This window comes from Balaenoptera borealis, assembly GCF_965194805.1.
Source record: "Balaenoptera borealis genome assembly, chromosome: 4".
NCBI classification, from domain to species: Eukaryota; Metazoa; Chordata; class Mammalia; order Artiodactyla; family Balaenopteridae; genus Balaenoptera; species Balaenoptera borealis.
The window spans coordinates 150,116,157-150,144,100 of record NC_138861.1 but is presented as its reverse complement, the minus strand read 5'-3'; the positions used below and the strand labels follow the sequence as shown (position 1 = coordinate 150,144,100).

The 27,944-nt window shown below is 43.9% G+C and overlaps 1 protein-coding gene across 2 annotated transcripts; it reads right to left on the bottom strand.

The window, feature by feature from the left end:
* Nucleotides 1–32: 32 nt before the first annotated feature.
* On the bottom strand, nt 33–26,869 carry LOC309627731 (transmembrane emp24 domain-containing protein 11). 2 transcript variants are annotated; one of them, XM_082389880.1, is made up of 5 exons: nt 25,220–26,869; nt 13,163–13,263; nt 2,094–2,219; nt 1,260–1,406; nt 33–477 (listed from the first exon to the last, which is right to left on the bottom strand). In XM_082389880.1, the coding sequence occupies exons 1-5, from the start codon at nt 25,467–25,469 to the stop codon at nt 328–330; spliced, it is 774 nt and encodes a 257-aa protein (XP_082246006.1). In that variant the 5' UTR covers nt 25,470–26,869; the 3' UTR covers nt 33–327. The 2 variants fall into 2 exon arrangements, with proteins under 2 accessions (XP_082246006.1, XP_082246005.1); XM_082389879.1 differs by lacking the exon at nt 25,220–26,869 and adding an exon at nt 19,288–20,460.
* Nucleotides 26,870–27,944: the final 1,075 nt, after the last annotated feature.

Below are 27,944 nucleotides of genomic sequence, written 5' to 3'. Positions count from 1 at the left end.
ACTGCGCCACCAGGGAAGCCCCCCAAAAAACTTTTTTAATGTGGCAACCAGAAAACTTAAAATTTACATATATAGCTCACGTTTTATTTCCGTTGGACAGTGCTGACCTATACCAAGTTTAAAATAAGAACTGGATCATGTCTTTATTTTATCAAACTCAGAAGCCACATTGTTAAAGTGACATTTTATCAGTGTTACAATGATATAACATCAATTCCAACCTCTGATGTCTTTGAAATCAGAAAAGTTATGCACGCTTATGAATATATTTTGATATTAACTCAAACATGCAAGGTAGAAGGTAGTTATTTGCCTTTATTAATATTTTTAAACAAGTTTCTTAGCTATAAAGAAGTCTTTAAGGTACTTTATTTGGAAAATTCCAACTGAGATAAAGATTAGTGTTTGTGCAAAGGCCCACCATAAAACGTTGCTGTTTGTATCTTCACTGGTCATTCGAAATTCTTCTTCACGGTCCTACGCAGAAGAGAAATAGGCAGGTTAAGTTTCTTAAGGTACTTCATGCATGAATTTGAGGGGAAGGTGCTGTATTCATTCAAGGTACTTAATGTCACCCAGGTAATCTCTTATGCCAAAGTGCAGTATCATTTTCTAAGCCAAGGGGTGTTGTTAGTCAAAGACAAGGAAGAAGAGTCAACCTTATAAAACACACTTTTGTGTTTTGGCGTAAAATATCAGGTATTTGATCTATTACTTTATATGTTTTATTTGTTACCATCAAACAAAGTGAACATTACCTAATTGATAGATGTTCATCATTCAGGTTCTTACTTTACTTTAAGCTGGGCACTGTGCTCATTTTATTTTCCAGATAAAGAAACAGAAGCTTAGAGACGACAGAAGGTTAGTGAGTGGGGGGGCAGATCTGAGCCCACGTCTGACCAGGGTCCACTGAGCACAGTGACCCAGGAAACACATAATGTCACAAGAACAAAATAGTGATTTAGAAAGTGGGCACACTGAGACTCTGCGGCTATGTGGGGTGTGTTTGGAAACGCTTATTCATCCTGTAAGCTCACACCGCAGAGGCGAGTGAGCCACAGTCGCCTTCCTAGAGGAGCTCACGGTCCCGCGAACAGTGAGAGAGCACTGTCCCCCCATCCCCTGCATGTCCACGCAGTCCTAGCTCAGAGAAAGCCTGGGAAACAGGCAGTTTACTCTTTCCTTGGTTCGGGGGCTTTGTGGAGAATCACGTGCGGGGCAGGAAGAGGGAGCATAAGCTGAATAGGCAAACTGACCCTTTGATAGTTTTGTACTTTGACTATTTGCTCCATTTGCTCAATTAGATGTTCAAGCTTGAAGCTAACTTCATTAACTTTGTCCTTTGCTTGAGCAATGGCTGCATCAAGGTCATGTTCTCCAACTCGAATATCTAAGTGGATCCGCTGTGCAAACAGTAAAAAGGAAGAAACATGTTTTTGACATGGCTCACTCTTCTTCTTTGCTTTTTCCCTCCTTGTGTCCTCCCATTCCTTCCTTTTTCTCCACTCTCCCTTTTTGAGAGCAAACACTACTTCATTCTCGAGCTCTCTATTTTTCTTCACCGCCACTCTATTCCCTGTTATACTCAGTAGTCTTTCTTTGTAATAATAATGCATTAAATAGTACCTGCTGACCTGAAAGAGTACTTATATTAACTATAGACTGTTAGGCAAGAGTCTCTGGCCCTGAGAGAAGTTGATTACTCTCAGGAGAATGTTCTTTACATAAAACTAAATATCTGATGCTAAAGTACAAATTCTCTTCATCTGTTCTCAGCACATTTAGAAAATAGCCAATCACCATCTACCATGTAAGAGTTTTATTTGTTGGAATTCCATTATTAATTCACCCTTCAGCCTTCAATTGTTTTCAAGCCTGAATAATCACAGTTCTCTTAAGCTTCCCTCCCAGTTCTCATTTTTCAAGCCCTTTAATCAACTCCGTGGCTCTCCTTTGAACCCCTTCCAAGCTCTCCAGCTTCCCCTTTGGTTGCTGTGCTGAGATCTGGGTATAATGGTTCTGCATATCATTGTCACGCCTGAATAGTGCTGACGCTGCTCATCAACAAGTACACGGAGGCACAGACTTACCAGCTTACTCCCTCCAAATGACACAAGCCTTGTAGAATTAGATTCTAAGCAAATGATGTGTTCGCCAGGTGAATGTGAAGTGAAATAGAATGTTCCTTGTGGGCCATACAACCTTGACAGTAATACCTAGGATTGAGGATTTCCATAGTTTAAGTTTATTATTCTCTACTTTCCATTAAAAAAAAAATCAGCCCCATGTAATCTAGTGAAAACTGTGCAATTCTTAAAGAAGAAATCAAATGGCCAATAACATGAAAAATACTCAGTCTTGCTGGTAATCAAAAAAATACAAACCACAGTAAGATATTCCTTGTTGGTTTTCAGATTGGCAAAGACTTAAAAGTACCTGGGGCGGGGATAGTATGGAGAAATACTATCTCTAAACACTGTTTTGGGAATGTAAATTGAACAACCGTTTCAGAGAGTGCTTTGGCCAAGTGTATAAAACCATTCACCCAGCAGTGCTACCTGTAGAAATTTATCCTATGGGAATGCCCAAATGGACAGTTATATGTAAAAGGATATTCAGTGTGATGTTATTTATTTAAAAATATGCGTTTTGAAATAACTCATACCTTTTAGTGTGGATTGATTAAATTTAGGCAAAGCCAAATGAAGAAATGCTAGGTAGCAGTAAAAGACTATTACACCCATATCTATATTAAAGGTGTCCACAATATTCAGGGATAGTCTGTATAGGATCCTATTTTTGTAAAAAGTATCATTTGTAAAACTACATGTGCTTAGAAGAAGATTCTAAAGAATATATACCAAGTTATTAGGCAGTTATATTTGTTGGGGAACTTTGAGTTTTCTGTTTAGTACATTTCTATATTGTTTGGCATTTTATAAATTTATTTATTTATTTATTTTTGATGTGTTGGGTCTTAGTTTCTGTGCAAGGGCTTTCTCCAGTTGTGGCGAGCAGGGGCCACTCTTCATCGCAGTGCACGGGCCTCTCACTGTCGCGGCCTCTCCTGTTGCGGAGCACAGGCTACAGACGCGCAGGCTCAGTAGTTGTGGCTCACGGGCCTAGCCGCTCTGCGGCATGTGGGATCTTCCCAGACCGGGGCACAAACCCGTGTCCCCTGCATTGGCAGGCGGATTCCTAACCACTGCGCCACCAGGGAAGCCCTGTTTGGCATTTTAAAAACAGTTATAGGACTTCAAGTCTGGCATATAAGGAGCTTGGAAGTTGTCCCTCTGTCTTAACAAGTAAAAAGCTGCATAGAAAGAAAATCAGTTCTTAGATCTGTCAGAGAATTGAGGTCACAGGGTAAACTGCTGCCACCAAAATTGGAGAGGCAAGCAAATACAAAGAGTCACAACTTACCTGAGCAGAAACCTCTGTGGGAACCAGTATGGGTTCCTTTTACCCAGCACATCACGTCCAACTTTCAACAACAACAGAAAAATAATAAGACATACTCAAAGGCAAAAACACAGTTTGAAGAGACAAAACAAGCCTCAAAACCAGATTCAGATATGGCAGGGATATTGGAATGATCATATAAGGAATTTAGAAAACCTATGATTAATAGTCTATGGTCTCTAATGGAAAAAGTAGACAACATGCAAGAACAAATGGGTAGTGTGAGTAGAAAGATCAAAATTCTGTGAAAGAATAAAAAGAAATGCCAGAGATCAAAAACACTGTAGCAGAAATAAAGAGTGCCTTTGATAGGCTCATTAGTAGACTGGACAGGACTGAGGAAAGACTCTCTGAGCTTGAGGATATGTCAACAGAAACTTTCAAAACTACAAAGCAAAAAAAGACTGGGGAAAAAAAGGAACAATAACCAAGGACTACAGGACAACTATTAAAGGTGTAACATACACATAATGGGAATACCAGAAGGAGAAGAAAGAGAAAGTAACAGAAGAAATATTTAAATAAAGACTGAGAATTTCAAATTAGTGTCAGACACCAAGCCACAGAGCCAGGAAGCCTAGAGAACACCAAGCAGGATAAATGCCAATAAAACTACACCTAGGCATATCATATTAAAACTGCAAATATCAAAGATAAAGAGGAAATCTAGAAAGAAGCCTTATTTATAGAGGAGCAAAGATAAGAATTACACCCGACTTCTCCTCAGAAACCATGCAAGCAAGGAGAGAGTAAACATTTAATGTGTTGAGAGAAAAAAACTCACCAACCTAGAATTCTGTATCCTGCAGAATTCTCCTTCAAAAGTAAAAGAGAAAGGTTTTCTCAAACAAAAGTTGAGGGAATTTGTCCCTGATAGACCTGTCTTACAAGGAATGTTAAAAGTTATTCAGAGAGAAGGATAATGATATTGGTCAGAAACTCGGATCTACGTGAAGATTGGAAAGCATTAGAGAAGGAATAAGTGAAGGTAAAATTAAAACTTTTATTTTTCTTATTAACTGAGTTAATAGATACGTCTTTCAAAATAATAGCAGCAATGTATTTGATGATTATAGTTTATATATAAATGAAATTAGCAACAGCAAAGATGCAAGGGATGGGAGATAAGAATTAGGATTACTTTGTTATTATAAGGTACTTGTACTACCTGTGAAGTGATATGGTGATATTCAAAAGTGGACTTGGAGTAGTTGTAAATGTATATTGCAAACTCCAGGGCAACCACTGACAAAAAGTTAAAAGAAGTATAACTATGAAAGGAGATAAAATGGAATCGTAAAATAATTAAAAACACAAGAGACAGAAAAAGAGTGGAAAACAAAAATAGGAACAAATAACAAGGGCAATAACTAGAAAACTAATAAATATGATGAATATTAACTCAGCTATATCAACAGTCACTTTGAATGTCAGTGGTCTGAATGCACCAATTAAAACAGATTGTCAGAGTGGATCCAAAAAAGAAACACCAAAACCCGACTATGTATTGTCTACAAGAACCCCTCTTTAAATATAAAGACACATATATATTAAAAGTTAAGGGATGGAGGGACTTCCCTTGCTGTCCAGTGGTTAAGACTTTGCCTTCCAATGCAGGAGGTGTGGGTTGGATCCCATGGTTGGGGAACTAAGATCCCACATCATGGCCAAAAATCCAAAACATAAGCAATATTGTAAGAGATTTAATAAAGACTTTAAAAATGGTCTACATCAAAAAAATCTTTAATTAAAAAAAAAGTTAAGGGATGGAGAAAGATGTATATGTCAACTTTCAGCTAACCTTAATCAAAAGAAAGCTGGAATAGTTATATTAACTTCAGACAGAGTAGACTTCAAAATAAGGAAAATTATCAGGGATAATTACATAATGGAGCATTACATAGTAATAAAGAGGTCATTTATCCAAGGAGACAAACCTTAATGTGTATGCATCTAACAACAGAGTGTCAAAATACATGAAGCAAAAACTGATAGAACTGCAAGGATAAATAGAAGAATTTAGTATTATAGTTGGAGACTTGGATACTCCTCTATCAGAAGTGGGCAGATCCAGCAGCAGATCAGTAAGGACACAGTTGAACTCAATGGCACCATCAACCAGCTGGATATAATCAATATCTGTAGACTACTTCATCCAACAAAGCAGAATACACATTCTTTTCAAGCTCACATGGAACACTCACCAAGATACACCACATTCTGGGCCATAAAACACACCTTAACGCATTTAAAATAATAGAAACCATACAATGTATGCTCTTAGACCATAATGGAATTAAAGTAGAAATCAATAACAAAAAGATAGCTGGAAAGTCCCCAAATATTTAGAGATTAAACAGCATACCTCTAAATAACACATGAGTCAAGGAAGAAATCTCAAGAGAAACAGTATTTTGAATTGGAAGAGAATTCTGGGAAGATGGTGGAATAGGAAGCACCAGGAATCTGTCCCTAGGCAACAATTACACTGGAAGAATCTGTCTGATGGAACTGTTTTGGAACTCTGGAGTCTATTGAAGGCTTGCAACTTCCAGGGGAAGACTTGGATGGCAAATTGTGGTTAATTTTGGTCAATATCAGCTCTTAGAACAGTAGTAGCTACCTACCTCCCACCCCCCTGCCAGCCACATGGCAGGCAGCTGCACAGGTGTTCCTGTAGCAGCTTGCATGCATCTCTTAGAAGCCAGGGTAGGCAAAGAGGACCGTGCCCTCCAAATGTCAGGGATTTTTGATGTCATCATATAGAAGGGATTCTCAATAAGATTAACAGCAGATTTCTCATCAGAAACTTTGGAGACCAGAGGCAGTGGTCGGATACATTCAAAGTGCTAAAAAAAACCCAAACAACCAGAAAAAGCCAACAAGCACATGAAAAGATGCTCAACTTCATTGATCATTAGGGAAATGCAGATCAAAACTACAATGAGGCACTACCTCACACACATTAGAATGGCTGCTATACAACAAACAAAAAAATGTACTGGCAAGGATTCAACCCTTGTGCATTGTTGGTGGGAATGTAAAATGGTGCAACTGCTGTGGAAAACATTATGGTGGCTCCTCAAAAATATGAAAATAGAATTATCATATGACCCAGTAATTCCACTTCTGGATATATACCCAAAAGAATTCAAAGCAGGGTATCAGGATATTTGTACACCCATGTTCATGGCAGCATTATTCACAATAGCTAAAATGTGGAAGCAACACAAGTGTCCATTGACAGATGAATGAATAAGCAAAATGTGGTATATACATACAGTGGAATATTATTCAGCCTTAAAAAGGAAGCAAATTCTGACACATGCTACAACATGGATGAACATTGTAGAAATTATGCTAAGTGAAGTAAACCAATCACAAAAAGACAAACACTGTATGATTCAACTTATATGAGGTATTTAGAATAGTTAAAGTCATAGGGGAGTTATTGTTTAATGAGTATAGAGTTTCAGTTTTACAAGATTTAAAGAGTTATGAGGATGATTATACAACATTATGAATATATTTAATACCACTGAATTGTGCACTTAGTAATGGTTAAGGTGATGAATTTCATGTTATGTGTATTTTACCACAATTTAAAAATCTCAAAAAATATTTTGAACTGAATTAAAATGAAAATACAACTTAATCAAAATTTGGGGGATACAGTCAGAAGTATTTACAGGGAAATTTATAACATTGAACACATATTAAAAAGAAAGAAAGATCTAAAATTAATCATCTAAGCCTAGGAAACTAGAAAAAGAAGAGCAAACTAAATCCAAAATAAGCATAAGAAGAGAAATAAGATCCATGCTAATAAAAGCTAATGCAGAAATCAATGAAAACAGGAAATAAGTAGAGAAAACCAATGAAACAAAAAGCTGGTTCTTTGAAAAGATCAATAAAATCAATAAACCTCTAGGTAGGCTAACTAAGAATAAAGGAAGACCCAAGGTAATAATATCAGAAATGAAAGAGGAGTCTTACTACAGGTCTCATGGACATCAATAGGGTAGTAGAGGAATACGATGAACAACTCTGTACTCACAAACTTGGTAACCTGGATGAAACAGACCAATTCCTTGAAAGGCGCAATTTGTGAAAACTCACACAAAAATAAATAGACAATCTGAATAGACTGATATCTAGTAAAGAAATTGAATCGATAATAACTTTCCAAGCAGAAAGCACCAGGCCAAGATGGGTTCACTGGTGAATTCTACCAAAGATTTAAGTAGGAAATCAGACCAATTCTCTACAATCTCTTCCAGAAGTAGAGAGAATACTTTCTAAATCATTTTCTGAGACCAACATTAGCCTAATACCAAAACCAGAGAAAGACACAAGAAAACTATGGACCGTTATCTCTCATGGACATAGATACAAATATCCTCAACAAAATATTAGCAAATTGAATCCAACAATGTATAAAAAGAATTACGCACCATGACCAAGTCAGATTTATTCCAGATATGCAAGGCTAGTTCAACATTTTAAAATCAAGTAATGTAGTTCATCACATCAACAGGTTAAAGAAGATCACTTGATCATAACAATAGATATAGAAAAGGCATTTGACAAAATCCACCATCCATTCGTGGCAAAAACTCTCAGCAAACTGAGAATAGGGGAACTTTGTCAATTTGATTAAAAAAATCTATAAAAACCTTACAGCTAACATACTTCATAGTGAAAAACTAGAGGCTTTCCCACTAAGATCAGAAACAAGGCTAGGATTTCCTCTCTAGCTATTCCTTTTCTTTTTTATTATTTATTTATTTTATTTTTGGCTGTTTTTGGGTCTTAGTTGTGGCATGCAGGATCTTCATTGCAGCACGTGGCCTTCTCTCTAGTTGTGGCATGCGGGCTTCAGAGTGCGTGGGCTCAGTAGTTGAGGCACTCGGGCTCCAGGGTGCATGGGCTCTAGTTGTGGCATGCGGGCTCACTAGTTGTGGCACGTGGGCTTAGTTGCCCCACGGCATGTGGGATCTTAGTTCCCCAACCGAACACGCATCCCCTGCATTGGAAGGTGGATTCTTAACCACTGGACCACCAGGGAAGTCCCTCACTATTCCTTTTCAATGTCATACTTCAATTCCTAGCTAATGCAGTAAGAGAAGAAAAGAAAACAAATGGTATACAGGTTGGGAAGGAAGAAATAAAGCTGTGTTTGTTCACAGATAACAGGATTGTCTTATGTAGAAAATTCAAAATAATAAACAGAAAACTTACTGGAACTAATAAATGATTATAGCAGAGTTGCAGGATACAAGGTTAATATGTTAATCAATTTCTCTATATCAGCAGTGAACAAGTGGAATGTGAAATCAAAAACAATACCATTTACATTAGCATCTCCCCCAAATGAAATACTTAGGTATAAATAAAACAAAATATGTTTAAGAGATATATGAGGAAAACTAAAAAACTGTAATGAAAGAAAGAAGATAAAATACATGGAGAGATATTCTGTGTTCATGCCAGGAAGACTCGATATTGTGAAAAAGTCAGTTCCTCCCAACTTAATCTATAGATTTGACACAATCCCAGTCAGAGTGTCAGCAGGTTATTTTGTGAATATCTTCAGGCTGATTCTAAAGTTTCTATGGAGAGGCAAAAGATCCAGAATAGCCAACACAATATTGAAGGATAAAAATAAAGTCAGGGAACTGACATTCCTGATTTCAAGACTTACTATAACTGTATAGCAAAGGGAACTCTACTTAATGCACTGTGGTGACCTAAATGGGAAGGAAATCCAGAAAAGAGGAGCTATATGTGTATGTATAGCTGATCCATTTTGCTGTATATTAGAAACTAACACAACATTGTAAAGCAACTATACTCCAATAAAAGTTAATTTAAAAGAAGACTTACTATAGTGCTACAGTAACCAAGATAGTGTGGTATTGGTGAAAGAACAGACAAATAGATCAGTGCATCAGATAGCCCAGAAACAGACCCATGCAAATATAGACCCACTGATCTTTGACAAAGGAGCAAAGGCAATACCATGGAAAAAGGTCGTCTTTCCAACAAATAGTGCTGGAACAACTGGACATCCATATGCAAAGAAGTGAATGTAGACACAGACCTTACACCTTTTACAAAAATTAACTTAAAATGGAGCATAAGTCTAAATGTAAAGTGCAAAACTATAAAACTATTAGAAGGTAACATAGAAAGTCTAGAAGACCGTGGATTTAGTTATGACTTTTTAGGTACAACACCAAGAGCACGATCCATGAAAGAAAGAATTGAGAAGCTGGACTTAATTAAAATTAAACTTCATTAAACATTTAACATTAATGTTTAACATTAAACATTGAATTTCATTAAAATTAAAAACTGCTCTGCAGAAGAGAGACCTGTCTGTCTCTCTGTCAAGAGAATGAAAAGACAAGCCACAGACGGGGAGAAACTATTTGTAAAAGACGTATCTGATAAAGTACTGTTATCCAAAATATACAAAGAATTCTGAAAACAACAAGAAAATGAACAAATTAATTGAAAAATGGGCAAAAGATCTGAACAGACAACTCACCAAAGAAGACATACAGATGGCAGATAAGCACATGAAAAGATGCTCCCCATCGTATGTCATTAGGGAATTGCAGATTAAAAACAACAATGAGATACTTCACACCTATGGGAATGGCAAAAATCCAAAACACTGACAACACTAAATGCTGGCGAGGATGTGGAGCAACAGGAACTCTTGACACTGCTGGTGGGAACGCAGAATGGTGCAGCCACTTTGGGAGACAGTTTGGTGGTTTCTTACAAAAACTAAACATACTTTTACCGTACAGTTCTGCAGTTTTACTATTTATTTACCCAAATAAGATGGAAACTTACGTCCACATGAAAACCTGCACACAAATGTTTACAGCAGCTTTATTTATAATAGCCAAAATTTGGAAGCCACTAAGATGTCCCACTGCATGTGAATGGATCAGTAAACCATGGTATACATCCTGACAATGGGATATTGTTCAGTGCTAAAAAGAAATGAGTTATCAAGCCATGAAAAGACACAGAGGAAACTTAAGTGCATATTCCTAAGTGAAAGAGGCCACTCTGAAAAGGCTGCCTGCTGTATGACTCCAGCTGTATGCCATTTTGGAAAAGTCAAAACTGTGGAGACAGTAAAAGGATCAGTGGTTTCCAAAGGTTAGGGAGGGGGGAGGGATGAATAGACGGGTTCCAGAAGATTTTTATGGGAGTGAAACTACTCTGTGTTGATACTATAATGATGGATACATGTCATTACACATTTGTCAAATCCATAGAATGTACAACGCCAAGAAGGAATCCTAATGTGAACCATGGGCTTTGAATGACTATGATGTGTCAGTGCAGGTCATCAGTTGTAACAGCTGTGCCATTCCAGTTCTGCTAGTGGAAGAGGCTCTGTTCACGTGGGGGCAGAGGGCATACGAGAACTCTGTACTTTATGCAGAATTTTGCTGTGAACCTAAAACTGCTCGAAAAGATAATCTATTAAATCACTTTAAAAACAGGTATGTATTACACATAGAAAAATGCAACCAAGATTCTTTTTTTAAATCTTTCAATTTTGATTTGGAGAAAATTAAAGGATCTTGCCATGTACTTAATTTCACTTAACAGAGTGTTGATAGGGAAACTTTGTTAAATAAAAACTGCATTCAAGAATCAGATTTTGCAATTGATTTCTAATTTTTTATGAATAGCAGAGTACTCTTCCCTGGAAAAATATCCAGTGATGACTCATCACCTGTTAAATTCAATTTCTGAGCCTTAGTGTTGTGTCAGGGTTCTACATAGTCTGCTTCCAGTGAATATTCAAGTCAGCAAACATGTTAGTCAGCAACGCCTGTTAGTTTGGTGTGTTGGAAAAAGACATGCTTGAATTTAGACCTCAGTGTTTCCACTTGCTGATGATGTGATCCTGTATAAGTCATTTTACCTCTCAGGACCACAGTTTTCTCTTCTGCAAAATGGAATAGGAATATTGGACACGGAATAATGGACAATGGAATACAAAACGCATAGTTTGAATGGTGCATGTATATTGTCATTGTCTGCCCTGCCTACCTTACCAGCCACGTTACCCCTTGGCCTGCCAGTCACCTGCCGTAGGAAGGGACATGTGTTCAGGTTAGCGTCCGAGAGTACCCTCATCCAGGCACATCGACCCGGGTAGGAGCAGTCCGAGTCCTTGTCGGGGTGCTGTTCAGGATCTTCAAAGAGGATCTTAGCTTGTTAGGAATGTTAAACCAGAGCTGTGTCTGGGCCTCTTACTTCCAAAAGGAGAGAGCCTTCCTGAAAATCAGGCCTTTGGGGTGAGAATTTTCTCCCTCTCCTGGCCCGTGGCAAATATTTGTTGGATGTTTGCAGAATGAAAACACTTCTCCCATCTAGAAGGGGGTATTGTTTCAAGTAAATGTGTTTTTTGGAGAATGAAACAGCTCTGTCTTAAAAACAGTGAACAGGTTTTTCTGCGAAGGTGTTTTGTCCAACTAAAATTTGGGTTCTGGGTTTAACAAGCTATGGAGACACTTCCAGATCAGTCATGAAAGGTTACAGGGAAGGACAGCAGAGAATTGTGTTTTGGTTTAACTGGGCAGGAAGCGAAGGAGGCGGGGGTGTCAGGAGGAGAGGGTAGCTGTATGAGAATTCAGAAAATGGCCCCAGTGGAACTGTTGTCACGGAGGTGCCCGGTGTACCAGGAGAAGGCTGCTACAGTGGGCAGGAATCAGGTGTCCAGTGGTCCAGTTGGAATGGAGTCTCCTGGCCTCCACGTGAGCGGGGGTGTCACAGTGTCTGGCTTGAGCGCAGCCCTCATGAGGACTGGAAATTGGGCCCGTCTACATCAAGTACCCTCTCCTTGCCAGCTGGAGACATGCCTGTCTGTTCTGTGAGGCTCTGCTCCACCACCATCCTGCTACATCATGAGCACATCCCCAGGACAGCAAGTCCAAAGGGAAGTAGTTCCTGCAGTCACGCTTGAATTACTGGATGGAGCAGGTCACAGTACCTTGAGCTGGCACGGTGGGGAACAACATCTGCTGTGACCGTTGGACAGAGGAGAAAATGGAGGCTTAAAGCAGTCAAGTAACCACTCAAGGTTCAGCTTGTAGATGACCATCTACACTTACACCTGGCTCCGACTCCAAGATCCACATTCTTTCCTTTAGACCGTGGTGCCTTTTCTACTCTGCAGCTCCCAGTGAGGAGGCACCCTGTGAGGCCAGACAGACGCAGAGGCAGCATTCCTACAGAAACCCCACCAGACAGGAGGAGGGAGAGGCGGCCTATCTGACCCTCGTGTCTGGGTGAGGCTGTGGCACCTGCAGAGCAGGTGAAGCCTGGCCCTGCACGGCCAGAGGGATGCATTGGCCCTGTGGGTTCCCTCTGCCCAGTAAGACCAGCAGAACCTCAGGATGATGCGTGTGAGTCCTGCCCTTTGTATTGTTCCTACCTTGTATGTTAAGGAGTCTCTGTTCCTCAGCTAGATTATAGGCTCATTGAAGGCAGGCACTTTCTGTGTCTTGGTGCAGTGCCGCTGTCAGGGCTACACACGTTAAAAATGAAATGCTGGATAGTGAGCACTGTGTGGAGATTTAAAGTTTGTGGGTGTACATGACACATGACTTTTCAGAAAATAAAAGATTTCAGTAGCAAGACAAAAAGTGTGTTTTACCTCATCATTGTAAGTTGTAACAGTCACAAACATTCCCAAACCAGGAGCAGATTCAAGGAAATCGTGTCTGCCCAAGTCCCACCGTTGTATCTTGAAAGTCCCTGTTTCAAAAATATAAGACATTTATTTTTATTTATTTTTTAAAAGTCTTTATTAAATTTGTTACCATATTGCTTCTGTCTTATGTTTTGGTTTTTTGGCCACGAGGCATGTGGGAATCTTAGCACCCTGACCAGGGATCGAACCCACACCCCCTGCATTGGAAGGCGAAGTCTTAACCACGGGACCGCCAGGGAAGTCCCTAAGACATTTATTATAAAATAAGTTAAGAAATAGTTATATATGATTACTGATAAATGAATTTTTCAAATTATCCAAATCACAAAATACTGTTATTTTGAACAGCTTATATTTTGGTGATTAGCTTATGTAGCAGAGAAGGAAGATTCTGCAATACAGAGTTCTTGGTCCTGTTCTCACTCTTGTTTGTAAGTCGCTTCACCACTCCAAGCCTCAGCATTCTATTCAGAAAAATGGGCATAATACACATCGCTTCTAAGCCTCAGAGTTGTGAGGACTGTTGAAAATAATAAAAAGTAGCCTATGAAAGCTTTGCACCTGGAATGTAAAATTCCTGTGGGTCGGGCCTGAGAGGACTTCCCAGCATCTCCCCCACAGATCTCCTGCCTTCCACTTCTTCCTCCTGTAGCTTAACCTACTTGCTTCTGGCGCAGTTCCTTCCTAAAGAACAGGTGTATTCATATCGCATCCTTCCTTTTGCTGCATCCAGGTATTCCTGCTAAAGTTCGCATCACTGGGAGAGTGTCCCACTTGATCCCTTTAGGATGTGATAAGTGTCATGTGGCTTAACTTCCCCCTTGTGCCCTTGAAAGTTAAGTGGGGAATGAAAAAAGGGCTAACATTTATTGAAAGTAGCTAACAATACCTGATGTGCCAGGTAGTGTCCTAAGCACTTAATGTGCATCAGCTTATTTAATGTGCTCTGAGGATAGCAGCGTGGACTCTTGAAAAACGCAGGGGATGGGGCACCGACCCTCCAAGCAGTTGGAAATCCATGTATAACTTATAGGTGGCCCTCCATATCTGTGGTTCTATATCCCCCGATTCAAGCAGCTGTGAATCATGTAGTAGTGTAGTATTTACTATTGAAAAAATCCCACGAGTAAGTGGACCTGCGCAGTTCAACCTGTGTTGTTCAAGGGTCAACTGTATTTTTACAGTTGACAGGTCATTTGACAGGTGTATAACAAACACCTCCCAAGGGGATAGCACTGTTTTAGGAGCTGAGGACACAGTGAACAAAATAGACAATGTCTTCGTTCCCATGGAGAAACATACAACTAGTAAATATATAATGTTGAAGATGTTAAATATGCTACAAGAAGAAGCAAGAGACAGGGTAGGAGTGGTAGGGGACTTGGAAGCATTATGTGGGGAAGTCAGGGAAGGCTTCTCTGACATTTGAGCAAAGACCTGAAAGGACAGGGGAGTAAAAATAATATCCGCTTTAATAATATTTGTTTATCACATATATGCAGATTACATCTGTATCTATCTATACATCACATTCAGTGTTAATTGTGTGCCAAGCACCGTTCTAAGAAATTTACACATGTAATCTGAATTTTCATGACAACAGCGCTATGTAGGTAGATACCATTTTATGACGATTTTACATGTGATGACACCGAAGCATAAAGTAATTTGCCCAAGGTCACGTACCTAGCAAGTAGCAGAGTCAAGATTCAATCTAGGCAGTGTAGTGCCTTTTTCCTTACTACCTCGTGATGCTCCCTCCACTGGGGAAAGATTGTTCCATGCAGGAGGACATGCAAAGGTCCTGGGGCAGGAGAATGCTTGGAGTGTTCAAGGAACAGCAGAGTGCTGGAGTGAAGTTAACAGGAAGAAAATCACAGGAGATGAGGCTGAAGGGGTAACGGGCCAGATCGTGGATGATCTACAAATCCTTTTTAAAATTTTGGGGAAAGGCTTCCTTGGTGGCACAGTGGTTAAGAATCTGCCTGCCAATGCAGGGGACATGGGTTCGAGCCCTGGTCCGGGAAGATCCCACATGCTGCGGAGCAACTAAGCCCGTGCACCACAACTACTGAGCCTGTGCTCTAGAGCCTGCGAGCCACAACTACTGAGCCCGCGTGCTACAACTACAGAAGCTCGTGTGCCTAGAGCCCGTGCTGCACAACAAGAGAAGCCACCGCAATGAGAAGCCCGTGCTCCACAACAAAGAGTAGACCCCACTTGCCACAACTAGAGAAAACCCGTGCGCAGCAACAAAGACCCAACACAGACAAAAATAAATAAATTCAAAAAAAGAAAAAAGACCCTATTCCCCCCCTCAAAAAGAAAATTGGGAAGTAATTGGGCGGGTGAGTGAAATGATGTGGCTTTCATTTAGAATTTTTTTTCGCATGGAGTAAGGAATGAAGAAGGATCAGGAGTGGAAGAAGGGAGGCTATTGTCGTAGTCTAGGTGGCTTGGACCAGGTACTAGTGGCAGAGGTTGTAAAAAGTGTTGGATTCTGTATTGTCCCTATTTTACAAGGTGGAAACTGAGTGTCAGAGTCATAGCCCAAAGTCACACAGTGAATAAGCTGTAGGGGCAGAATTAGAACCGAGCCCAGAACCACACTGACTCCCTGGGAGGCAGACGGAGACACATCCCTGACGGGAATCTCACCCTGGACACGACCGCACGGGCAGCCCTGGGGAGAGAGAGAGCGCGTTTCCTGGGACAGGCAGGCGGCAACGCCCCTGAGCCCTGCCTACACTTTGGAGTGACTTCAGTTTAGGCCTCACTGAGCAGTCCTGGTTGTCTTGTCTCCACAAGTTTGTTAAATCTGTATAGTGTACATTATAGACTGTTTAGAATGTTCCAGCTGAAGAGGATCTTTAAAAAAGGTGTCATTGGTGATACCAGAAAAGATGGAGTAAGCCCATTCCACCCTATTTCTCCCGCTAATTACAACTAAAAACCCTGGGCAAAATGTCTAAAGCAACTATCAGAAGACTCTGAAAGGTGGAGAAAGGAAGGTGACTGCCAAGGACTCAAGGTGTGACTCAGCTGTGAGTTCCCTGTTTGGCCCCCACCCCCATATCCTGGCCTGGGTGCTGGAGCAAACAGCAGTCCCCACCAAACTGAAAGAGAGACAGGGAGGAGGAAAGAAAACGCGCTCAGGAGAAGTCTGCTCTCTCGTGCAAAAGGATCTGGAATAGGGTGACCCAACAGGATGGAACCCCTTTGACTACACCTGCCCTACTCCAGACGAACCCTGTGAAAGAAGCGGCACCCTCTCCACGGGCTGCTTCATGTGGGGATTGGGGTGAAGACCTGTGGCGATGCCTGACCTGCACTTAGTGAAGGACAATGAAGAGGCAGAGATGGGGAGGATTACAGAGAGGCGGGAGCTGGAGAAGGCGGTTTTTAAATCTGTGTATGGGGTGTCCTGGGCACGCCCCTAAGCAGCCTGTACATGAGACCAACCAGAATAAGTACAGCAAAAGCTCTGAGAATCCAACCATGGTGTGGAAAACACCCAGGTTTCAGATTGGCCTCTGGGTAGCATGCAAGCAGGGTAGGCCAGAATAGTAGTGCAGAGTCTCAGAAAAATAAGGTTAGGATGTGTGATCTGAAACTAAATGGGTTGACTACTTGTTAAAATAGAATATTTAAATAGGAACCAGAGTTATAATACTCACAATGTCCAGGATACATTACAAAATTACGCACCATGTCAAGAACCAAGAAAGCCTCAACTTGAATGAGAAAAGACAGCTAGTAGACACACCAAAATGACATAGACATTGAAATTATCTGACAAGAATTTTAAAGTCATCATAAAAATGCATCAACAAGGAGTCTGAACACCCTTAAATGGAAAAGTAGAGAGTCTCAGAAAAAATATAAAAATAAATGGACACATTAAAACAGGAAAAATATAATATTTGAAATTGAAAAATAACCAAATGGACTCAATAAAAGAATAGAGATGACAGAGGAAAGAGTCAGTGAACTTGAAACTAGATCAATGGGGACTTCCCTGGTGGTCCAGTGATTAAGACTCCGTGCTTCCACTGCAGGGGGCGTGGGTTCCATTCCTGGTCGGGGAACTAAGATCCCACATGCCGCATGGCATGGCCAAAAAAACCCAAAACCACAAACAAACAAAAAAAAACTATAGATCAATAGAAATAATCGAATCTGGTCAATGGAGAGAAAATAGATTGGAAAAAAAAAAAAGAAACTCAGTCTCACGAACCTGTGGGACAATAATCAAAGGTCTATAATTTGCAAGTCCCAGAAGAAAGGAGAAAGAGTGTAAGGCTGAGTAAATACTGGAAGAAATGATGGCTGAAGACTTCCCAAACTGGGTGAAAGAGATAAGCCTACATACTCAAGAAGCTAAGTGAACCCTACAAGGCCAGACTCCCCCAAATCTACCACCAGATACATCATGATTAAATTTCTCAAAACCAAAGGGGGGGGCGGAAAACCTATGAAAAATAGCCAGAGAGAAACACTGCATTACTGGTGGGGAAAAACAATTGGAGTAACAGCAGACTTCTCATCAGAAACATGGAGGCCAGAAGGAAGGGGCACATTTCCAAGTGTTGAAAGAAAAAGAATTGTCAAATCTATATCCACCAAAAATACCCTTCAGAATGAAGGCAAAGTATTCTTAAGGTCAAGGAAAACTAAGAGGATTTTTTCACCAGAACACCTACTGTAAAACAATTGCTAAAGGAACTTCTTCAGACAGAAAGAAAACGGTAAGACGGAAACTTGGAATAGCAGGAATGAAGGGAGAACAATGGGGAAGTCAACACCAGGGAAACCACAATAGAGTATTCTCTTCCCCTTTAAAAAAAAGTTGTTTGACAGTTGAAGGTAAAAAAAAAATCAGCATTGCCTGGTGTTGTTCTCAAAGTATGTAGACATAATATTGACAACAACTATATTACAGGGTGGGGGGCAGAGGGACTTACATGGTCATAAGGTTTCTATATTCCTCTCGATATGGTAAAATATTGATCCTTGTAGACTGTGGTAAGTATGTGTATTGTAATCCCTAGAGCAACCACTAATAAAAACTATACAAAGAGATACAGTGAAAAATACTATAGATAACACAAAATGGATTACAAAACACTCAAGTGACCCACAGGAAGATACAAAATAGAAAATGGGAACAAAACCCAAAGGGAGCAAAAAGAAAACAAATAATAAAACAGCAGACCTAAATCCTGACATATCAATAATTACATTACATGTAAATGGTATAAACGGAGATAAGACAAAGATTGTCAGAATGGATTTTTTAAAAAATGAACCAACTGTTAGGTCTTTGAGAAAGTCACTTTGGATATAATGCTATAGGTAAGTTAAAAGTAAAAGGATAGAAAAGACATATCATTACGACAGTCAAAAGAAAGCTCACGTGACTCTAAATATCAGATAAAGTAGACTCCACAGCAAAGGAAATTACCAAGGACAGAGAGGGGCCTTAACGTAATGATAAAGGGGTCAATTCAATATGAAGACATAACCATCCTAAATGCATCAACAGTTTCAAAACACATGAAGTAAAACTGCTGAAAGGAGACGTGGACGAGTCCACCCCATGGGTCGTCAGTGCTCCTCGGCCGTGGACAGGGCTAGTGGACGTGGGAGAGCTGACTCGCACCGTCCACCAGCAGGGCCTGCTTGGCATTTTTGGGATGGCCCCCAAACAGCAGGGTACACATTTCTTTTCAAGTGCACGTGGAACTTTCACCAAGTTAGGCAACAAAGCCCTAAACCTGACGCGGCACCTTTGCTGAAGCAGCCGAACGTTCCTGGAGAAAAGCACGCAGCCAGGCAGGCGGACGGCCGCCTGGAAATGCCCGCGTGGGTTCCTGTCCTCCGAGATGACGGGTCTCCTCGGGAGCCTCTTCCAGCCCCTCCCCCGTCCGGGGCTTGCCTTGCCCACGTGGACGCACTCAGCATCTCTGTCTTCCACCACGAGCACCCTCTCCCCGGCAGCTCACCGCCCTCTGCCTCCCCCTCCCTGTCCTCTAGGGCTCTGCTCTTGTCACTCTCCCCACACTCACCATCCGCCCTCTTGTCCGCGTGCAACTGTCCCAGTGCCGCCCCCACCACCCGCATTCTGGGAGGGGCTGGAGTCTGGGGACGTGCGGCGTCTTCCTCTATGGGCCGCCTGGGCCCGGACTGAGCGAGGGCAGGGCTCGCTGAGGATTTGTACGTGTTCGATAAAGGATTTTGAATGGATGCGCACCCGTGGCCCCTGGTTACAGCGCCGGTGTTCCTGGCCCAGAGGGAGGTGTTATGCCCGATGGCTACCACCAGGTGGCAGAAGAGTAGCACTGCTCGCGGGTGACTGGGCCTGGCGGTCCTCCCAGCGTGGACAGGACAGCCCATGTGACGGGCACCCAGAGCGGGCCAGGCTGCCTGACGTGTTTCTCCTCAGGATAACAAGGGTGTGTATCACTTGGGGTGTGAAGACCCAGTTATTATTTGTAAACAGCTTAATGCAGCACTTAGCACATTGTAAGCGCTATGCAAGCACTTGATGAATTATTCCTTACATTATTATTGGGCTTTTGATGTCAACGCCCATTAGGGCCTACAACCCTGGAAAGTCTGTATAATAATACCCACCTTTACAGCCGAGTCTACAGGACTTGTCTAACACCACCCAGAAAATAAAAGGCTGAGCCAGGATGAAAACTCTGCAGGCTCGGTTCCCAGCTCAGCGCTCGGCCCCTCATCACAAACTCCACCCCTGCTCTGCACGCAGCCCCGGGCTGTGTGGCGCGCGTGTTAAACCCCAGGTGTAGTCCTGGCAGAACTTCTGTGCTGACCTAGCTCCCCAGGGGCCCTTCCTCCTGGGGGCTCCACTCAGTGACCCTGGCTGGGAGCTGTCGGGTGGCAGGCGTGAGCCGCGTGCCACAGGAGGCCAGCTGCCTCCCTGGGACCCTGTGTGCGCCCCTGTTCAGGCCCTCGGCTCGTCCTGCGACCCCTGAGGCGGCTGTGCCTTCTGCTGCAGCCTGTGAGTCCTTGAGGCTGGAACTGAGGGCCATCTGAGTTGATGCTAGAAAAGTAAAATGCATCTCTTGTAGGAATTTTGGAAAGTAAAACTCCCCTCCAGAAGTCTTTGGTATTCAGTATTACCCTTCTAACCTTTTCCCTGTAAGTACACATCGTATATTTTATAAAAAAATGAAATCACACTGTATATCTCTGATTTGATTTTTCCACCCAATTATTTTGTGACCATGTTTCTTTGTCCTTGAATGTTCTTCTGTAACCTAATTGAGGTCTATTCAAAGAGCTGAAGAAAGATCCAGTGTCGTTTGTCCAGTGCTGAGCACAGAGCTCTGCAGGCAAGCTGGCCCCGCAGTGTCTGAGGAACGAGTGAAGGGACTGGGATGGGCCGCCTGGCAGGAGGGCGTTCAAAGCCAGCCCGTCCTGTTGACCCGGGTGCAACCTGGGCATAGAAAGCAGTTGCTTCCAACAGTCGCCGTGAATACAGGGTGGCCTCTTCCAGATGCTCCAGGCTCCCTGAGCACCTTGGATTCCCTCTGACCTGTGAGCCTTTTTGAGATTCTTTCTGTGTGGAGGGAGCGCAGGAGGTGACATGTCACTGACCGGACGTGAGCACACACTTCCTACACCACACACCCCACCAGGGTACAGTCAATGAGTAATTGCCACCAAATCACCAGCCAAAACATTGCTGACATCCCAAACACCCCCGTGCCCCTCAGCATCCATCCCCGGAGGCCACCAGCCCTCTGGCCTGTGAAGACACAGCATTTTTGTGTCTTTGTACTTTATACAGTACGTGTCCTCTTGGGAACACCGTCAGCGTGCGTTGGGGGCTTGTCCGTGTTACATGCAGGTGTAGACCATCCCTTGTTGCTGCTGCTCAGGGTCTCGTTATGTGAGCGGATGACTTTATTTTCCATCTGTCCGTGGATGGGCACTGGACAGGCCTGGTTTGGGCCATTTCGGGTCGTGCCTCTCTGAAGATTCTTGTGCAGCTGAGCACGTGTGTGCATTTCTGTTGGGCATGTCCTGCATTTGCCCAGCTTGTGGACGGGGCCTGTGTTCATCTTCGGGGGGCACCATTGTTGGGGGTGAAGTCTGCAGCCTGGAGCGGGGGTGGTGGTGCACACCTACCGGCACACTCGGTTTTCTCACTGGTGGGTGCGTGGCGGCGTCTCATGGGCTTTGTGTTGCCTGGTGGGCACGGAGTCAAGCGCCTTTCCACCCGCTCCTGGCTGTTTGGGTTCCCCCTCCTGTGAAGTGTCTGCTGCTCTTCAGCTCGTGTCTCCCTCCCATGGATGGTCCTCCACGCTGGTCCCTTCTGTGCAGAGGTGTGCATCTTAGTTGCACACTCGTTCTGGGTGTCAAAGTTGTGTCACCAAGGAGAGGCCAGACATGCAGACACATCTCCCGAACCCGTGTCCGTAGAAACCGGGGGTGTCTGCAGAGGGAGGGCCTGGGGCAGGCGGGGCGCCCAGAGACGTTGGCGCCTCTGAGGCGGCAGAAAGAGCAGCCGTGACTCTCGTGGCTTGTGCGCTCCGAGGCTGGAGCGGGGCCTGGGAGGGGTCCAGAGCGTCAGAGCCGGCGCGTGGGGTGGGGCCCAGCCGCCAGCTCCTTTGCTGGGAGGTGGGAAAATTCTGGGGGGCTTCCTAGCCAACTAATTTTTAATTTTTTAGAATTGTGGTAAAACATATATAACAAAATTTAACATTGAAAGCGTTTTAAAGTGTGCAGATCGATGGCATTAACAAAATTTAACATCGAAAGCGTTTTAAAGTGTGCAGATCGATGGCATTAACAAAATTTAACATCGAAAGCGTTTTAAAGTGTGCAGATCGATGGCATTAACAAAATTTAACATCGAAAGCGTTTTAAAGTGTGCAGATCGATGGCATTAAGGATGTTCACGTTGCTGTGCAGCCATCCCCATCCGTTTCCAGAACTTCTCCACCAAACAGAAACTCTGCACCTGTTTAAGCAATAGCTGCCTTTCCCCTCCCCCTCTAGCTCCTGGTCACGTCACTCCTACTTTTTGATTTTTGAATCTGACTCCTCTAGGGACCTCATACAAGTGGAACCACACAGCATCTGTCCTGTTGCATGCTACAGTGGGTTCCGAATTTCATTTTTATTCATTTCACTCCTTTTCACGACTGAATAATATTCCACTGTGCCATGGACCACATTTTGTTCATGCATCCGTTTGTTGACGGACACGGGTCGCTGCCTCCTTTGGCTGTTGTGAATTATGCTGTCCGAACGAGGGGTCTGAGGGTCTGTCTGGGTCCCCAGCCTCACTCCCAGGTGTCCTCTCGGCGGTGGGGGCACTGGGTGGGCATCTGCAGTGCTGGCTCACATTCCCGAGCTCCCCGGGCTCAGTCTGAGCCTGGCCTCACCTGGAGGCTCCCCTCGCCTGGCCTCTCTCCCTCCTTCTCCTGGGGGACGCCCCCTTAATGAATCACTTGCGCTTGACTCCTTGGCTCGGGTGGGGGTTCAGCGGGCACCCAGCCCTTGACCCCCTGAGGTGCGGTGATGAGCGATGATCCTCGTTCAGCTTTGCTTCTTCCTCCTCCATCTCCTGGTCTGGCTGAAGGTTTGCACTCTGAAGAAAGAGAACTACAGAACCCTGGAGACTTTGGCCGAGTGCAAGAGTCATATCCAAGGACCCTTTGGAAGGGAGCGACCAGGAGCGAGATTTCATTGCTTCTGAATTCTAATTCTTTTCCTTTTAATGAACAGTCTCCCACGTGATCACTGTGCTCCACGGCACTTCTCACCTTCTCTCAGCGCCTGACTTTTATAAGAACTGACAGCCTTGTTTAAAAAGTGTCTCCGCACTTCCCTGGTGGCGCAGTGGTTAAGAATCCACCTGCCAATGCAGGGGACACGGGTCGAGCCCTGGTCTGGGAAGATCCCACATGCTGCGGAGCAACTAAGCCCGTGCGCCACAACTACTGAGCCTGCGCTCTAGAGCCCGCGAGCCACAACTCCTGAGCCCACGTGCTGCGTCTACTGAAGCCCATGTGCCTAGAGCCAGTGTTCCGCAACAAGAGGAGCCACCGCAATGAGAAGCCTGCGCACTGCAACGAAAAGTAGCCCCTGCTCGCCGCAACTAGAGAGAGCCTGTGCACAGCAATGAAGACCCAACGCAGCCAAAAATAAATAAATGAAAAATAAATAAATTTATTTTAAAAAAAAGTGTTTCCAAGGATCAGCAAGTAGGTGGTTGTAAAGCTCGTCGGGCCGGCGACGGTCCCTTACCCCACAGCCCCCCAGAGCTCCCTCGTCCCTCTCGTCCCTCTCCTCCTAAAAACCTCGCCCCCTGTGTTCATTCAAAACAACCTGGAATTTATCGTTAAAGAGCATTGCTACGAGGAACTAAGAGAAACAGTATAAAAGTACACCATGTATTTGAAGTTTCCAAGCAAGTTTACAGAGCAAGGATTTCTAGTCCTGCGCTTGGCTGCAGTGCCCTGCGCTGGCACGGTTCACAGGTGCGCAGGTGGCTTTGTCTCCCTTTCAGCCTCCAGCAGAGGGATTCCAGGCTCTCCTCTGCTTCTCAGGAATTTCCTTCCTTTCAGGGAGGGGTGGGAGCCAGAATCAGGGCCACACCTGCTTCTCTGGTACCTTCGGACAGACCCTGGGAGGCCGAGTTGACAGGTTGGAAACAGAGTCCAAGAGGCTGGGAGAAAGCGGGACGCACGCCTGCAGCTGGTCGGGGCTACCAGGTGCTCCAGGCAGGTGCTGCCTCCAGCTCGTGGATAAGGGGACGAGGCTGAAAGTCACCCAGCTGCTGGCGATGACGGCGATGGCCGGCACACCTCTGTCCTCCTGCGGTGCCCTGCGCGGCCTCCGCCTGGGGAAGGCGGCCGCCTACTTTTAGTCCCGAGGAGCAAAAACACACTTTTAGGTAGATTTGACTAAATGACTGGCTCTGAGCTCATCTCTCTTGGACGTTCGAGATGGTGTGTTTCATCAGACTTCATAGGAACTCAGAGATGTGAAGAGAAAAGGCATAGCTGCCGTGTACTCTTCCTGGACTTGGGCCACCAGGCATGGTCTCAGGTCCCCACAGATCCACAGATATTTTAACATTTTTGTTTTTCCATTTTAATGGTGATCTAAACATTAAATATAGCATATTCTGGATTGACACTTCTTAACCAGGCAGGGTTTGACACATGCATTTATGATCAAGTATCACTAAGTGAAAGTCAGGGATTTGACAGGCAGCGAAGGTTTAGTGATAGTTCAGTGAGACAGGGAGTGGAAACAGAGTTTTTCAGGGTGCAGGCAGCCTAAGCGTGCAGAGCCCACAGCGGTCGGGAATGTATTCACGCTCAGAGCGGATGGACTGAGCTAAGGTCCTGGCTGTAGACTTAGGGGCTTGCAACACACAGGGAACAAAAAGCAGAGAGTAAATGTGCAATGAAATTTTTTATAAAAAGGACCTTTAAAGGAAATGTTTAAGAATTGTATCGAGGGTATGCTATTATAGTATTTGGCACATGTAAGTAGTAGGCTGATGATTAAATCAGCCTCTGGAAGCTGAAGTTCAGAAGACACACTGACTTCTGCTGTTTTGTCTTGTGTTACTGGACCAGTCTAGAGACCTCACTTATCTTTTGAGAATTCAACCACAATTAGCATGATTAACGGCATCAGAGATTGTTTTACTTAAGGTAACCTGACAACTGGAAAAACAAATCAAGCTTGGATCCTGTGGTCTTGTGTTTGGGTTTCCTGTTTTACGAATTATGCAATTCCCTCTTAAGGCTGTTTTCAAGCCAGTTCTGCGTAATTTGCTAACGTGTCTCAAGAGAAAAGCGCACAGCGTGAAGCTCTCTGCCAAAGAGCATACACAGCAAGAGGTTAGCATGTCCAATAAAGATGTTAGAAACAAAAGAGGTTAGCACGACACCACCGTAAGATGACATCTTGAGTTCAACATTCAACAGAGTTCATCTAACCCACCTGTTATCAAGGTGTCACTTGGAATGTCTTCTATTATGCATTTCTCCTCTCGTTCCCCTACGTGGAAATAAAAAGCAGTTGAAAGTGAAAAACAAAAACTCAAAAGAAATGTTAACATCTGCATTTCTGTTGCTTTTGCCACTTCTGGTTCTACTTCTTTTGAAATGGATCCGTTGCAGCTGATACTGCTTACTGAGTGCTTACATTTCTTTGGATAGCTTTGTAAATTGATTTTTGTGAGAAGTGACATATGGTGGCTACACTTGGGCGGGTGATTGCAGCAGGTCCCAGAGAACAAGATAAAAGACGCCTGAACCCTGGGACCTTGCCAAGTGTGATGACATCAGAATTCCTTTGGATCGGTTCCTTTTAAGGATTTTGAAATGTTCCAATGGAATGAAAGACAGTGAGGCCAAGGGACAAGCCTTGGAGACCCTGAAGCGCCGCACCCGGCAGAGGCCCAGAGATGGCCTGAGCTGTGCGGGAGTGACCAAACCCAAATGGCCATTCTCTGGTCACTTCCACTGCTTGGCGGGAGGTGGGGGGAGGAGGGAGTGAAGGCTGCTTCGTGGGGGAGAGAAACGCAAGTCCGCCGGGCCTGGGAAGGGGTGAGAGCCGGAGTCTAACTGGAGTCCTCACCCCAAACGACTCTCTTGAGTCTCCGTTTTCTCTTTAAAAAGAAAACAGTTAAAGTCGTCCAGTGTGATTTATTATTTCTTTCAGCTCTGGCATGCAATGTTTTCTTTTTAAACCTTTTATTTTGAAATATTTATAGACTCACAAAAAGTTGCAGAAATCATACCCATCACCCAGATCCCCGCAGCGGTAACATCTTACATGACCCACGGACTGCACAGCCATCACGGAAACCAGGATTTTGACATTGGCAGAGTGCAGTTAACTCGACTACAGACCTTACATGGATTTCAGCAGCTTTTGCACACACTCATTTTTTTAAAATGTGAGTGTGCTGTCAAAAGAATGCTTCAGCAAGTAATTATGAACACTCTTGAAACAAGTAGAAAAACGGGGGAAATGCAGCATTGCTTTTGGATTAAGAGATTAGGCTCCTATGGCTGGGTTGTTTCACTGACCTGCTTTGTAGCTGTGAGAACACAGACAGGCCAGCAGACCCCAGGGTTGTCATCTGTAAAGCAGGGAGCTAGTGGTAGCACTGACCTCACAGCAATGTGGTTGGGCCTAGGTGAGGCCGGTAGTAGGAGGTCCTAGCTCTGTGCCAGGCACACAGTGGGCCTTCAGTACAAGATGCGCACGGTGGCCTTTCTGGCACTCGGTGGGGCGGCTGCTGGGTGCATTCCTAGCGCGAGGCAGTGGCCACCAGGCACGGGTCCTCTGTCTCTGTCTCCACCTGTGACCGTGCCCCCAGCCCTCCTGGCACTGGAGCCCTCCTTCTCCTTGTCGTCAGGGACCTTGCTCTATCGGGGGCTTCGGCCTTTCCCTTCCTGTCGACCCGTGTCCTCCACGCCATGTCCCTCCCTGACCACTGGCGTAGTCTGTTTGGGCTGCTACAACCAAACACCACAGACCGCGCAGTGCACAGACAATAGGCGTTTGTTTCTCACGGTTCTGGAGGTTGGTTGGGTTCCGGTGAGGGCCTGCTTCCGGGCTGCAGAGGGCACACTCACACTGTGTCCTCATGTGACAGAATGGGCGAAGGGGCTCTGTGGGGCCTCCTGCGGGGCACTGGTCCCATCCGTGACCTAATCACATCCCAGGGCCGACCTCATAACACCATCATGTTGGGCGTTAGGGTTCCAGCATGCGAATTTTGATGGGACTCATTCAGACCACAGCAACCACCATGGTTTCCCTTTGAGAAGTGCTACGGCGTGGTGCTCACAGCCGAGACGTGGCCCGTCTGGAACGCCTTCTCTGCACGTACCTTCTGTGTGACCTCGGACAAGCCCCTGAACGTTCCCTCATCAACTGGTTGCTTACCCTGAAGTACAATCTGCACAGCAGAGGCAGACTGCACGCTTGATCCTTTCCCTGTAATTATCAGCTTCCAAGGTAAGACACCGGTGCCTCAGTCACCTCCTGTGGTGACCAACGGGGCTTCCGTCGTGTATCATCATGACCTCACGAGTTGTTACATATTTAATGCTTTCCCGATATATTGCCGTCGTCATTCTTCTGGATGCTCAGATGACCCCACATTTGGCCACTGGCAGTCCCTTCACTTTGGCTCCTATGTCCTTTTCTTGTGTGTGTGGTAAATTACACATAACAAAATTTACTTTCTTAACCAATATTAAGTGTACAGTTCAGTGGTATTAAATACATTTACACTGTTGTGAAACCATCACCACTTTGCATCTCCATAATCCTTTTCATTTCATGAAGCTGAAGCCTATTAAACAGTAACTCTCCTTTCCCCGCTCTGCCCAACCCCTAGCAACCACTCTTCTACTTTCTGTCTCTATGATTCTGACTGCTATGAGTAGCTCAGATAAGTGGAATCATGCTGTGTTTGTCTTTTTGTGACTGGTTTATTTCACTTAGCATGATGCCCTTGAGGTTCATCCATGTTGTAGCATATTGCAGAATTTCTTTGCTTCTTAAGCCGTTTTATGGATGTAGCACATTTTGTTAATCCATTCATGCATCAGTGGACACTTGGGTTGCTTCCACATCTTAGCTATTGTGAATAATGTTGCTATGAACATGGGTGTACAGATATCTCTTTGAGGCTGCTTTGAATTCT

Excerpts from the sequence above, each read along its gene's own strand:
- LOC309627731 (XM_082389879.1), bottom strand. The coding sequence starts at position 19,615 with ATGGGCTGTCCTGTCCACGCTGGGAGGACCGCCAGGCCCAGTCACCCG. Across the intron at positions 13,264-19,287 it reads CGCGGACAAGAGGGCGGATG|GGACTTTCAAGATACAACGG; the intron begins GTGAGTGTGGGG and ends TTTTTGAAACAG. Across the intron at positions 1,407-2,093 it reads CATTTGGAGGGAGTAAGCTG|CGGATCCACTTAGATATTCG; the intron begins GTAAGTCTGTGC and ends CTGTTTGCACAG.